Raw genomic sequence first — 14,993 nt, forward strand, 5'->3', positions numbered from 1 at the left:
ATCACACCTAAACCGTGACTCGCATCTACAAGCGAGGCGCTGCGTTTCGGTTCGTTTCTCGCTTACAAATCACAAACGTTCGTGGTCGAGCCCCAGACATATCAAGGACACAGTGGTGTAAGGGTCCATAAATCGAAGATATTTTTGTTACAATAATTGTGGTACGATACATATACACGTTAATGCACGAATAAACTGCCCTTTGCTATCGCCCGTAGATCCTGCTTTGCCGAGAGATCGTGTGGGTTTGTCCCTCCCCTATCGTAGAACTTGGCACAGCTCTCCAGCAGCCATGGGCGAAGTGGACGGGCAGCGGAATGCTTGTGCGAATTGCGTCGATTGGCGCACCGCCATGTTGACGCGCACTGCGGCGGGCAGGCGGCGGTAAGCCTCGAACTGGTGCGACTCGAATACGGCGTCGCTGAGCTCGCAGTGGTCCAATGCGTAGTAGAGGAAGAACAGTTGGTCCGACGACACTTCCGGCAGCGTCGAGACCGGAAGTCGAAGCTCCAGATGCGCCGTACGGACAGCAGGCGTCGGAAGGCGAGAAAACCCAGCTGGAGGGCCAGCACCTTTTTTCCAACGATAGAAAAAGAAATTGTAGTTTCAATTGGTTCAAAAGTTATGCAGTGTGTTAGGAGGACTCCGGAAGGAACGAAGGAAAAACATTTATTGACAGAGGTTTGTAGTGCGGGGCCAGCTTGTCCCGCAAGTCGCATCTAGCAGGGCTGGCTGCCCTCAGTCCAGGACGCCACAGGCAGTTGCCGCCCTGCGTGCCCTGTCGATCAACTGATCTGATCGCTGGCCAGCAACTCCTCCCACCGCTCCACACTCGCCTTGGTCAATGGTGAGTAGGCCGGCGATGGATTAGTCTGGCGTTTTAATTTCTTAAAGACACGCTAAAGAGGTAATAGATTTTTCTCGTATTAGTAGATTACCCTTTCACAATATCAAAAGCGCCACTCTTGCCGCTAGAAGATGTTGGTATCGAGACAAAGCGCAAAAAGAAAATGTAGGTGGCGACGCCGTATTCAAGTTCCCGTACCAACTCACCATGACGTCATATATTTTTACGGCGTGTGCTAGGTCCTACATAACTCTTAAACCGGCAAAAATGAAGTACATTACCCTCAAAAAGAGCCAGGGAATTCATGCCGCGTTTCAGGAAATTTTGTTGAGCCAATGCGGCTTAAGCAGGAAAAATTAAAAGCTTTGGAAAACATGACTTCGCCTTCATGTCAATTTAAGAATGGAATTATGACCTTCATTTCTTATTTTAATAATCGAACTATGATCGCGGAGTACGACGATGAAGTGCTAAAAAAATAAATCATCAGTCCCTTAAGTGGGCACCATAGAGCACGGCTCATGAACGTTTTTGCCTTGTCTGCGGTCCCATTATATGTAGCAAAACTTCACACATTCCAAGTATCTAAACAGCTAATGAAAGGGAGGAATATTCTTCCAACGACCCAATTGGCGATTTTTTTTTTCGTCAACTGGGAAGATTTCCTTCCGAGAAATCCGTACAAAATGTTCTTTTTAGCTTAGCGCTGCAAACGATAGGAAGACGACATTTGTCTCTCACGAGTTCTACATCCCCTAGTAGGCTTCCGCATTTGCCATAACCAATAATCTCGTATGATTAGACTCATGCAAATATCATTTTCTTGATTCGAAACGAATGGTAATTAGTATGGAGTATTTTCGGGGCGAATAGTTAGAATAGCGGGATTATAGCGGGCACGCAAAACTTGTTTACAGGCTCTTGTCCAGTGTTGTCGGTCAGCGTATAACGTCTAAAATATAGCGGCGGTTGAGGCCCCCCGACAATGCTGTGCGTTGTCACAGTGGTGTGAAGCGAAACTTTGGCTGCCTGCAAGCGGTTTCTGCTATCTTGCGTTGCGCTTTTCAACCCCATTCACGCGAGCTAAACATGTTGCATTATATATAGCTCTATTAGCTTCTTGGTTCCTTCACTCTTCCCGAGTTGAGCTAGCTCAGGAAAACATTATGCAACACCAATTCGCCCAAAATGCCTCTATTTCTGCAACTAAAACCATTCTGTTGTGGAAGTGCAGAGACGAACTATTTGGTAGTCCCGCTCGCCACTTTTGTGGTGCTTAGTCCAGGCCGCGTGCATGACCCGATAACCGTTTAGCGGCACACATATCCCACGGTGACCTGCCGTCTACTGCTGCGCCTATAGGTTAGAACTTGTGCTGTATTGCCTTCTGTGTCCCTGTCTCTAAGTTTGCCCTATTCCAATGAGGCTAGACCTGTTAAATCTACCAATGCTGCTTCGTCTGTCTGCCATCAAAGTTATACTTTAGTGTCGGATCGATGCAAATCTATTCGCACTGGTCGTATAGCTGTTAGGAAGCCGGACAAAGATTTCGCGAGCGATTGCGAGACTATTTTGACGGCAACCATTCTTGCCGATATGGTATGCTGACATGTTAGAAAAATAAAGAGAAATACAGTGCCGCAAACATGATGTGGGCGCAGACTTTTTTTTTTCTTTTGGGGGGTGGGGGGTGCTGTACCCACGCATTGTTTCTTTCTTTGTTGAAGGCGCCGGTTCTGCGTAGTAAAATGCGTTACGTTTTGGGATTTGCCATAATTAGCGCGTCTATATCGCTTGAAAACTAAACATTTCAAACAGGGGGGGGAAATGCAAACTTCACCTTGAGGTGTGGCTTCACAGCAGTGCGAACTCCCTTTGAAAACGTGGTTTCATGGCACACCAGTACCGCGCTGCCGTGAAACCATCTTCGCAGGTGGGTTGCACGCGGAAAAACAACGTATATTTGTTCGTTTCAGTGGCGTAGCGGGAATTTTTTTTTCGGGACTAGAACCCATAAACCTGCCGACCAGCCAATCAGCCACAGTGAGTGCCTCCTTGGCACTCACAAAGGAAGTAAAGGATTGCATCTTCGAGAGCCAGGTGATCGAAGCGTGACGAGGTACTTTATATCCCACGATTAGCTTGTTTGTTCGTCTTTCTTTTATTGTCTTTTTTTGGGGGGGGGGGGGGGGTGGGCCTTTTCCTGAATATTAAGCTTGCACAGGGGCCTCCACCACACTGGCTGTAGAAAGCATGCAAGTCAGGTGTTATCGTAACTTTCTGCGAGTGTACTGCGTCCGGAGCGTGGGATCGATGCAAGGAAAAGTGCAAGCTGACGCTACATAATTCTTCTCTACTGGAGATGCTACACAAAATCCACCTCCACAAATGAGTGCCGTTTGCTAAGTATGAACAAGGAGGTCCTTTCCTAAAAAAAAAAACCGTGATCGCACTACCTGACGAAGAGATGTCGTCATCGTCAAGGTGGCGCGTTGGGGTTCCTTGTCGTGAAACTAAATCTATATTATACAGGCGTTTTTGCATTTCTCATCATCAAGATACAGCCTCTGTGGCCGGGAATCGATGCAGCGTCTACAGCGGTCAGCAGCGCTGAACCACGGTCGATAGGCTACCACAGTAGGTGTTCCGGCTCATGAAAGGGCGCTGCTTTCCTGCAAGAAGGGCGGGGCGTACCTGTTCCAGCAGAGCGTAGCGCACCCGCTCCGCTCGGAGGCCGTGCGGGAAGCGACGCCGCGCGTCGCACACCAAACAGTCGAGCAGGTCCTCGAGCGTGCGTTCCGCCTCCTCGGTGAAATAGAGCGGTATCTCGCGTTCGTACACGGTGCCTTCGTAAAGCAGCTGCGCCAGCGCTGCATACAGCCGCACCGCCAGGCGCGATAGGTGCAGCGCGAACACGCTGCTATTGGCCGGCACCGACCCATTGACCAGCCCTGCGGGGATCTGAAACAACTGCAGGCACAGCCGGTACCGGGGCCACACCGACAACGGGGAGCCGGTGCTCGCTTGCAGCGGAGGCTTTACAAGCTGCGGAAAGAGAAAACATACAAGAGGCAACTGGGGACGGTTCCTATTAGCATTAATTATTTGTGCACATCTATCTATCTATCTATCTATCTATCTATCTATCTATCTATCTATCTATCTATCTATCTATCTATCTATCTATCTATCTATCTATCTATCTATCTATCTATCTATCTATCTATCTATCTATCTATCTATCTATCTATCTATCTATCTATCTATCTATCTATCTATCTATCTATCTATCTATCTATCTATCTATCTATCTATCTATCTATCTATCTATCTATCTATCTATCTATCTATCTATCTATCTATCTATCTATCTATCTATCTATCTATCTATCTATCTATCTATCTATCTATCTATCTATCTATCTATCTAATCTATCTATCTATCTATCTATCTATCTATCTATCTCCTATCTATCTATCTATCTATCTATCTATCTATCTATCTATCTATCTATTACTATCTATCTAGGCCGCGCACTTGCATGACGAACACGATTGGCAGTCATGACATGAATAGCGCGACTTTCCTGTCGCGTACGTCATGAAATCCTTTCCACCAATCACGTGTGGCACACACCCGTATACCACGGCCCGTGGTATGTCAACGCCACATGTCTCGTGGTTCGGATTTGCGGTACCTGCCCTGAGCAGACGTATTCCTTTACTACGTCTAGTGCTTCGTTACCTATCGCAAACCGTTGTGTCTTTTTTCGACATTGTTGAGCAATTGCTTAGTTTTCTGCACGTTAATTTTCAGACCCACGTTCTGCTTTGCCTGTCCAATTCAGTAATCATGATTTGCAATTCGTTCTCTGAGTTACTCAGCAAGACAGCGAGTCGCAGGTTACTAAGATATTCTCCATTAACTCTTGTGACTAACTGTCGCCAATCCACACATGCACATTCATGCTGTACACCGCATATATGCTGTGCATATACATACATGTTTTTTTGTGAAAGCGTGATATGTGTTCCTTCACCGAAGTCACTTCTACATAGCTAGCATCAACGCAATTGCAGAACCGTTTTGTTTAAAGGGACACTAAAAGAGAAACAATGAATTGGTTTAGATCGATAAATTGTGCTCTGAGAACTCTAATGTCGTTAATTTCGCCATGATAGGTTTATTAGTAGAGGAGAAAATCAAGTTCAATGTTTCATTTTAAAATTTCGCGCCGAAATCTCCCCGCGTGACTTCAAATTACCCGAAATTTGGCATGTTAAGTCTATGGCCCCCTCAGAAGGCAATGCACTTCATTTTTACCGATTAGGAACTACGCAGTCTCTAGTAGGCGCTATCAAAACATGTGACGTCACGGCGAATGGTGCGGAAACTTCAAGGTGGCGTCGCCACCCACATTTTGTTTTTGCGCGTTTTCTGCGTCTTCTCGCAGCAAGCGTGGTGTTTTTGGCATCGAGAAAGAGTACTTTACTAATATGAGTAAAGTCGTTTTTCTGTTTAGTGTCCCTTTAACTTTTATGAAGGAAAGAAGTAGAAACTTTAAAGGCTCGTTTTTCTTTGTTATACACAATATTAATGAGCACTAACAGACAATAATGCCAAGGAAAGTATAGGGGACGTTATTAGTAGTAAATGCGAAGAAAGAAAAGTGGACGAAAAGATAGCTTGCCGCGGGCAGGGGCCGAACCTGCGACCTTCGAATAACGCGTCCGATGCTCTACCAACTGAGCTACCGCGGCGGCCATCCCCCCGTCCACTTTATGGGGTATATATGTGTATTTAAACGTAGGAGTGTTAGTCAGCGCCGATCGCAGCCGTGGTGGCAGAGTGTGGAACACTCATTTTTCAGCCTGTTGGCGTCGCGTAGCACGTGAACTTATTACGAGTTGGCAGCTGACCAATAATCCCTCGCATACTACCTGAAAGCACCAAGTCTGCCAGAACGAGACCCTCGCTATGAATGAAGGAAACAAGTGGAAAATTTAAAGGCTCGTTTTTCTTTGTTATACACACTATTAATGAGCACTAACAGACAATAATGCCAAGGAAAGTATAGGGGACGTTATTAGTAGTAAATGTAATGTAAATGCGAAGAAAGAAAAGTGGACGAAAAGATAGCTTGCCGCGGGCAGGGACCGAACCTGCGACCTTCGAATAACGCGTCCGATGCTACCAACTGAGCTACCGCGGCGGCCATCCCCCCGTCCACTTTATGGGGTATATATGTGTATTTAAACGTAGGAGTGTTAGTTAGCGCCGATCGCAGCCGTGGCGGCAGAGTGTGGAACACTCTTTTTCAGCCTGTTGGCGTCACGTAGCACGTGAACTTATTACGAGTTGGCAGCTGACCAATAATCCCTCGCATACTACCTGAAAGCACCAAGTCTGCCAGAACGAGACCCTCGCTATGAATGAAGGAAAGAGTGGAAATTTTAAAGGCTCGTTTTTCTTTGTTATACACAATATTAATGAGCACTAACAGACAATAATGCCAAGGAAAGTATAGGGGACGTTATTAGTAGTAAATGTAATGTAAATGCGAAAAAAGAAAAGTGGACGAAAAGATAGCTTGCCGCGGGCAGGGACCGAACCTGCGACCTTCGAATAACGCGTATGGTGATACGATTCGCACAATTATAGAAAAAGGTTTTCTGATGATGCGTCAGTAAGCTGCCTTCGTCTCACAAATAAAATACTGAGAACATATTAGAAATTTCTCATCGCTTCTTGCGTGTATATGGTTCTGACGTCTCGAAGGCCTAACATCGATTCAGTGGATTAAACCAACTAAACGTACCTGTTCAAGCTCCTGTGTTTGACGCAGTCTGACGGCGTCCACAAAGGCGTTAATGGCCTTGGAAGACGCTGCTCTGGTCGTAGAATTGCAGTCGCCCAAAGGCCAGACGGGAAAAAAGCGCGCCAAGCGGTGGTGCTGCATCTTATAGCGCACGAACAAGGACGTCAGATTGTCCATCCACACGACGTTGCGCACGTATCCCACAAACAGGGACTCGAGCTGCGACAGCCACACGGACCGGTGCGTGTTCTTGTATAACGCTTGCGACGCTGTTGCCAGACAAGCAGGATAAGCCTGGCTCACAGCGCGCAGACACAGGACGTCGTTGCTCCCGATCTCGGCCCGTCCAAGCGTGTGCACCGAATGGAGCACGCGGAGAGAACTCAGCTGCTCCGGCAGAAATGGAGACAGCGCCACGAGAGCGAGCAGGCCCAGATAGTTGAGCATGGCGCGAGGAGGCAAGCTATTCACCGTTTCGTCCAGCTCTCGACGTACCAGCGGACTTCGGTGGACCAGAAGCCGGGTGCTAGTATCGAGTGTCACGATATTCGCGAAGACGGTTCGCAGAAAGTATTGCACGCCTTTCCCCAAGGAAGTGAACTTAATCACCTGGAAATCCAGAGGCGACGTTCCCAGATCGTCAAGTTGGAGAAGCGAGATACTGGCTAAGGCGATGCTGACGTCCTTGGCTGCTGCGTTGGCAGCGCTTGCGTCGTTCGGGTCCAGCGCTTTAGCTGCGGTGCGCGTCGCGTCACTGAAAAGTTTCATGACCCGAGGCTCCGAGACGTCCTTAGAGAAGAACACTGTTCTCGGTGGGCCCAGCTCGATGATGTTCAGGTCGATGTTCCACGGGTCGAGGCCAATCTCGATTCCCACGAGTGACGGCACGCCCAGCACCTGCATCAGCTTGGCAGCAAAGTGCCACACGTCCGTCGGAGAGATGTTAGCGCTGTCCTTCTGCGGCCAGTCTGACCCCCACTGGCGGAGCAGCTTCTTTGCGTCCAAGAGCGCAGCATTCGCCGCACCTCTGTTCATACACATATTGTAGAGCTTTCGGGCGGGAGTGACGTCCGCGTGCGCCCTGTCCTTTATGAAGGCCAACAACTGAGTTTCCATGGACGCCTGCAGCAGAGTGTCGGTGGAAACTGCTGCGCCTGCCACATTTTGGATTATACGAGAAGCGACCTTCTTCCAAGCACCACAAACGTGCTCGTAAAAGTTTTCGCATGCTTCCTTCGTGGAATGAGTGGTCAAAGCGCGCAGGTAGTTGCCTTCCCTTTGGCAGTAATCGCTCGAGCATATGAAATTCCCTTGCAGCGGTTGTTGCGTTGTTGAGGTGTTGGTGGAACTGGTCGACGGTGTCACTTGCGTCACAGGGGTCCACCAAGTAGGATATTGTGTCGTTGTGACCAATGTGGCTATTGTGGACTCTTCGTCCGTTGTTGGAGGCAGGCCGTGCTTGACCGCTGCCGACAGTACGAGAAATATAATCCAGATTAGACAAAGGATCGCCAGCAGAATTACCAGCCTGCTCTCGGGATAGAGTTCCACGGTGGTCAACTCTAGGTCGCGCAGTTCCTTGTCCATTTGTTCGCCAGCTTTATCCGCTTCTTCTTCTTGTTCTGAAGTGAGCTCGGTGCGGGACGGTGGCGATACAATGGAGGCAGCTGCCTTAGGCTTAGACCTCGATGGCGCATGCTATCTTTCGCTGACATAAATTCAGAAGAAGAGAGTTCATCCCGTGGGCAGACAGCGTCAGAGACTCCAGTCTCTGGGTTTCGCCCTTCGTCGACTTGTCCGGCAGAAGCCTCGCTGTCGCTGTTCTCTGCGTCTTCAGACTTTTTTGAGTATTTTTTCCCAGATGCTTTGGCGACCTAAAGAAAAAGTAAGAATAGTGCTACGAGAGGGGCAGGCAAAAAGGTATCCGCTCCAGCTCGAGAAGTGCAGCAGCATAACCAATGTACCGAAAGACTGTTCTGAAGCAGCGAAGAACACACAAAGGTAAGAGCAAAAGCCAAAAAGCCCAACTTTCAATACTATTGGAAAGATATTTGCAATGCACACTCAGTAATGCCCGGATTTCACTGTGTTTATGCAATATGCATTTTGACGGTGCACTGGGCATGCGCTGTGGCGTCATATCATCGGCATTGCACACGCTTTCAACATTGCTATGTAATTAAATGGAAGTTTACGCCATTCTAACGCTGAAACGCGAAGGCACACTACCACGGGTGCGACAGCCGCCATTGGCTTTCTTTTCTCTCTTTCTTCTTTCTGTGGCCCTCATTGCTTTTCTCTTTTTCGTGAGCCTCCTGGAAGGAATGAATACGGAATCGATTAAACGAAAAGCGTTAGCCGTGGTAAAGCAGAGAGGCTGCTTTCAAGAAGTCTCATGGGCCAGCTGTGACTGTATGATGCATCACCAATGTATAGCAACAAAGTTGTTCTGAAGCAGTGAATGTCTACTACCTCTCCATAATTTAATTCATAAGCATATGCAATGCACTCACCAGCTCGCCAGATATAGGCTCGAAGTAATGGACAGTGGGGGGAAAAAGAAAATCTGCAGGCTCCAGAATATTTCTTTTTTAATTGGCTCTGAGTGAGAGTCTTCTCATTCTTAATTGGTCGCAGTGTTAAACGTGCATTGCATCAAAATACATAAGTGAATAAAGCTAGTGTCAGAGCTGCTTAGGAATAAGCACTTCAGCACAGTGAATGAGCGAATGAAAGGCAACTTCTGGGATTAACCGCAGACCAAGGAAAGATATTAGCACGGCGCCCACCGTAATGCCCGGATGTCACTGTTTATGCATTATGCACTTCGATGATGGCGCTGGGCATGTGATATATGATGCCATATTATTATCGGTATTGCACGCACTTTAACCTTGCGATGAAATTCAATGCAAGTTTACGGAATTTTAACTTTGAACGTAAGAGCGTACCGCCACGGGGACGACTACGGCCACTTTGATTCCTTTTCTCTCTCTCTTCTTTCTGTGGTCCTCCTTGCCTTTCTCTTCTTCAGCTTCCCCCTCTTCTGCGTGAGCCTCCTGTAATGAATGTAGAAGTTCAGGGGGACTTGATGCGAGGAAAAAAACGCCCAGACCTGCGCGGAAAGCGCGGCGCGGAGCGAAAGCTGGAAGAGCGACATTTCTTGAGCCCGTTATAAACTCTCTTGTTGTTACTAATACAAGTACACTAGCGAGGTACCCACTACGCCATGAATAAATTTTGTGAAGTTGGGAAGCACCCCACTACGCCATTATTCGTCATTCTGCGGAGAAGCGATGTACCAGCTACACCTCTGTAAGGCATTATGTGCACTTTGCTGAATGCGGTTCGGCGTCCCTCATAATCATATCGTGATTTTGGGACGTGAAACCCGGGATATTATTATTGTTATTATTGAGTGTGGTTCCTTGCTAGGGTCTTTGATAGGGTCTTTTTTGATAGGGTCTTTGATAGGGTCTTTTTTAGTCTCATGCACCGGCATGGCTCTGAGGTAGAATACTGGGCTCTCATGCAGAGGGCCCAGGTTCGAACCCCGTCCCATCCTGAGTATTTTTTCTTATTTCGCGCGATAGCGGTTACGGACACCGGCGGCGGCGGAAAACTACGGCGCCAAAAACGGCCGTTGTTGCGACCTCATAACAGTTTTCGCTGTAAAATCCTTGGAACACGGGATTATCCTCGCTGTAATGAAGGAATGATAATGCCCACGGGTTTCTAGGTGCGCTAGCTTGTCAACGCTGTGGCAGAACAGCGCACAGAACGGGACAGTGAACACAGCGCTGTGTTCTGTGTGTTAACTGTGCCGTTTTTTTGTGCTGTTCTGCCACAGTGTTCAAGAACGAATGATGTCCGTGCCACACGGCACGAAAAATGGCATTAGGCCTTGAGAGTTAACGCCGTTTGCGCGGTGTCTCACGGGCAAACCAAATGACATTCGCCTTAACGCCATTCGCCACCTAATACCTCCGCCAGAAACTGATTAGACTGAGAAATGCGCGCTCTCAGCGCCAAAGCTTGCTCATTTCAGTATACATGAAACATTTGAATAGCGCTTACCATGTAAAGCGTATTTTATGCATGACAAAGCTCACGTTATTCCCTAGTTGCACTATAGCGAAATTCAATCCAGAATTGCAATGACTCGACATGACAGCGCCATGTTTTAGATGCGAAGTATCTTAAGGCGGAGCTCAATCCGGTGGTGGTGGTGGTGGTGTGCGGCGTGACCACCTTTACTGCGCATGCGTATACCCTCCCCATCACCTCCTCTCCACTCCCCCTCACCATTCCCCCTGTCCTCTACCCCTCTACCTTTCCCATCCCCCTCTCCACTTCCCCTCTCCCCTCCCCCTTTCCGCTCTTCCTCTGAAACGCGGGCTAGACATGCCGAAATTCTCTCCTGCGCAACCGCCGCGATGAGCTCGAGCGCATGCGCGTCCCCTCCCCTTCTCTCTCCTCTCCTACTCTGCCCCCCTCTCACCCGCCTGTCGACCGCGTTCCCCGCTCGCCCTGTGAGAATTAACGGCCAGGCTAGATGGAAGATACGACGCGCGTAGCGTCCCTCTTCGCATTCCACGACGCGAGGTCGTAGCATGCCCAACGAACGCCAACGGAACGCGATCGTGCAAGTGCTCCGGCTTCGCATCGGCTCATGGTCCCCTTTATTTTCTAGACTTTGGATTCAACATGCAACGACCGAAGCTACTATGATTGCTGCCTAAGGTTGTAAAGGACAACAACAAATTCAAGGTACTGACACCACAGTATTCTTATTTCTACATTTCACTATAGGTGTGGCCACAGATAAGACCTGTAAAATCCTTGTTTATTTCTTTGTTACCCTAAATGCTCTCTTTAGAAATCACTGTTATGGTGATCATCAGGTGAAATGCCATCAAGTATTTTCCGCCGAAACAAATGGCATTCAGCATTAATCATTGAACGCCATTCCTTTTGTCAGTGTGGCACGAATACAAGAATGCGTGGGATCTGCCGGGATTTTTTTCAAACGCGAATGTCAATCTTATTTCTGTTATCAATGTTTTCTAATGCAAAACATCAGTAAACTCTCGCTCACATTCGAGCTTTTGTATTATCTTTGTTCGTTCCTCGGACATGGAACCGCCTTTCCCGAAAACATTGTATCTATCAATTACAGTTCCATGTTTCGTGGTGCCTTAGAAAACATTACTAAATGGAATTCAATTTTATTGACCTGTACGTCTTGTATTTCTCTATTTCTTGTCTATATTGCATCTCTTGTATTTCTTTGAATACCATGTAATAGCTTCTTCATTTTTTTTTCATGATTGCATTCCTATTGAATTGTGTAAGTCAAATGTTACTCATTGTGTTGTACCACCTCTCACATGACCTGCAAGTCACTTTCTGTAATGCTTTGAGCTGTCTTGAGGGTATAATAAATGAAATTAATACGCAAAGCAAGGCCACTACTTAATCCATGTTTAACAATTTTTTTGAAGATCTCCTGACGCTTCTTTATCGCCTCGGCTTCACACTTTCGCAAGGACGAAGTGAGCACGCAGCTCGCGCACTTCAAGCAATGCTTGAGAGAGAGAGAGAGAGAAAAAAAACTTTTATTTTCGAAACCTAAGTCCGGGTCTGAGCTCTAGGGTGAGGCTTTACTGACCTCCCCTAAGATGGTTAGTATATGATTAAGGAGAGTTGCCCACGAGGAGGTGGTTTCGCCCAGATTCGCAACCCAGGCCTCCCTTGTAAGTATGTTAGGGCGCTGTGGCGTGTTGGCTCTGGGGCAGTGCCAGTATGTGTGGGATAGAGTCGGTATGGAACCGCACACTGGCAATGAGGTGTATTCGGCGCTTGTTGTATTTTATGCAGTGTGAGAGGTTGCTTGAAGGAAAGATTACTTTTAAGGGCTCATATTTTCTTTTGTTAGCAACAATAATAATGAGAACTAACAGACAATAATGCCAAAGAAAGTATGGGGGGTCTTATTTGTAATAATTGGGATATAAATGTGAAGAAAGTAAAGTGGACGAGAAGGTAACTTGCCGCCGGCAGCGATTCGCGTTAGTGCTGGCGCGATTTTTTCCCCAGCTCGACCGAACGATGACTTAATAAATCTTTCTTGTCCTCGTTCCCGATTTATTATTTTTTTTTGGCATGCTCAGTCCATGTTATGCGGGAAAATGAAGCAGGGAACAAACGTGAGCTAGCTGGTAGGTGATCATGCGTGGAAGTTAAAATTCATCATTAACTTTCCGCGCCACCTTCTATACTACTCACTTACAGCCTATTGAGACCGATGCGATTTCGTCGCAGATGGCGTCTACCCATCAAGCTTGCACGCCGGCTCTTACCTTACACTCGTCATCGGAGTCTCCGCCCTGTTTCTCCTCATTCTCTTCTTCTTCCTCCTTATCCTCCTCTTCCTTATGCTCCTCCTCATCCTCGGCCTTTTCCTCCCCCGTTTCCGTTTCTCTTCCCTTTCTGTAGCGAAGTGGTAAGTCCCTGGTTCTTCTCCCGCAGAAGGCTTGAACTGCAAATTTTTCAATGAAACTACCGATGTCGATCGTTGCATAAAGAAAAGGACTCGAGCGTTGACCGACAGGACAGAGTGCGAGAGAACGCATCAATTAAGAAACGGTGTACCATTAAGTTACGGATATCACGGTGACTTTCAATAATAACCGTGCTTATTACATAAAGCAGCATGAGGCATTGTTCCTCCTATAGCTGCCGCGATTTAATTCGTGAGCCGTCGCGATGGCCTTGTGGTTACGGTGCTCGGCTGCCGACCCGAAACACGCACGTTCGATCCTGGCCGCGGCGGTCGCATTTCGATGGAGACGAAGTGTTCGAGGCCCGTGTAGTGCGCCATGCCAGCGCACGTTAAAGAACCCCAGGTGGCCCAAATTATACGGATCGCTCCACTACGGCGTCTCTCATAGCCTGAGCCGCCTTAGGACGGTAAATTTCACAAACATACTAACCATTTAAGTCGTTTTACGTAGATAATAGGGTCGTTTAGCAGCGCCTGTTTGCCGTAAAGTAAGTATGGAAATACTGCACCATCATGCACATCACGTCACTATTTTAATCTGCGAGAACAGTATTGGCTACTGTAATCATCGCGTCATGTTGCCTTACGCATGGAACAACTCGCGCAGCTAAAACGTTTTAGTACCGTGGTACATATTTAACACGGAACGGTAATATCGTAGCGTAAACGGAACGGTATATTACCAAAACACCCTACAAAAGCAGAGCATATTTTACGACTACGAAGGGTTATCGCTGCCAGCGCCTCTATAGTTAGCCCTTGTGGCAGTCTGCGGCTTCGCAGTTCCAGGATGATGGTCAAAGGACTCCAGCGCCTCCACTTGTTCAAATGGGGGTGTTTTACTGGTAGAGTAGGAGACACAACTGAACATGGGTTTGCCTAGCACAAGGGCTAACTAGCGGCGAGGGCAGTGATCACCCTTCGTAGTCTTCCTTTTCTCTTATTCAAGCCCTGTGTCCACTGTCTCTGTTACAGATATTACTCAATTCACTTGACAGATGGAAGGAAACAATATGCATAAAAAGGGTTAAAAAAACGAGATCTGTGCAACGCAGTATGTTTTTTCTTTCTCTTTGAGGACTAAAATATTTGACAATTTATAATGAATAAGTGTTCTTCCCCTGCAGCAGGGCTGGGCAGAGATACTCGGAAAAGTATTCCGGAATACAGATATCGAAATACGTGGACCGGAAGCCTAAAATACAGATACTGAGATACATTTGCCTTTAGCGTAACGGGATATTTCGGTGATAATTTTGCAATATGAAGAAAAAAATATTCCGGAATACAGATACAGCAATACAGATACTAGAATACTTCTATTTATTTCAGGGATGCTCATACTCCGCAAAGGACATTTATAAGTGCAGCATAATGGTGTAAATAAAGTTGCAGTGCATTCAAACTTTCAGTTCATTATTTATTACAGTACCCTCAGCACCATTAAGACATCGCAGAGGGGAGGGGCGGCTTACCAAGTACATAATTAGTAATAATGACAATTATACATATCAATCGCAATAAAAAAGTACACTATTTCACAGCAACAGTAACAAGCATTGGGCACCGAAATCGACGTATACTTTAAGCAAATCACTCGGATCACGAGTGAACACCAGTGAATTGAGAAAAAGTATGCATTACTTTGCACATAAGATCTGCTTTGCTGAGTAGGTTGCTGTGTGAGCTTCTCAAGCAGGCTGTCTTCTAGACAGCGTCGATTCGGCCTCAGCACAAGACTCGCGAAAGAAAAAAGTTTATC

General features: G+C 47.1%; 1 protein-coding gene and 1 long non-coding RNA gene across 2 annotated transcripts; both read right to left on the bottom strand.

Annotated features, from left to right (window-relative positions):
• Nucleotides 1-258: 258 nt before the first annotated feature.
• Nucleotides 259-8,352, bottom strand: LOC119376734 (uncharacterized). The gene is made up of 4 exons (XM_037646474.2): nucleotides 6,667-8,352; nucleotides 3,542-3,892; nucleotides 496-572; nucleotides 259-421 (listed from the first exon to the last, which is right to left on the bottom strand). Exons 1-4 carry the CDS (start codon nucleotides 8,251-8,253, stop codon nucleotides 259-261), a joined length of 2,178 nt encoding a protein of 725 aa, XP_037502402.1. The 5' UTR covers nucleotides 8,254-8,352.
• Nucleotides 8,353-8,371: 19 nt separating this feature from the next.
• LOC119376728 (uncharacterized) lies at nucleotides 8,372-13,146 on the bottom strand. The gene is made up of 3 exons (XR_005180644.2): nucleotides 13,029-13,146; nucleotides 9,618-9,725; nucleotides 8,372-8,540 (listed from the first exon to the last, which is right to left on the bottom strand). It is a non-coding gene; the product is annotated as an uncharacterized LOC119376728 (long non-coding RNA).
• Nucleotides 13,147-14,993: the final 1,847 nt, after the last annotated feature.

This window comes from Rhipicephalus sanguineus, unplaced genomic scaffold (genome assembly GCF_013339695.2).
Source record: "Rhipicephalus sanguineus isolate Rsan-2018 unplaced genomic scaffold, BIME_Rsan_1.4 Seq215, whole genome shotgun sequence".
NCBI lineage: Eukaryota > Metazoa > Arthropoda > Arachnida > Ixodida > Ixodidae > Rhipicephalus > Rhipicephalus sanguineus.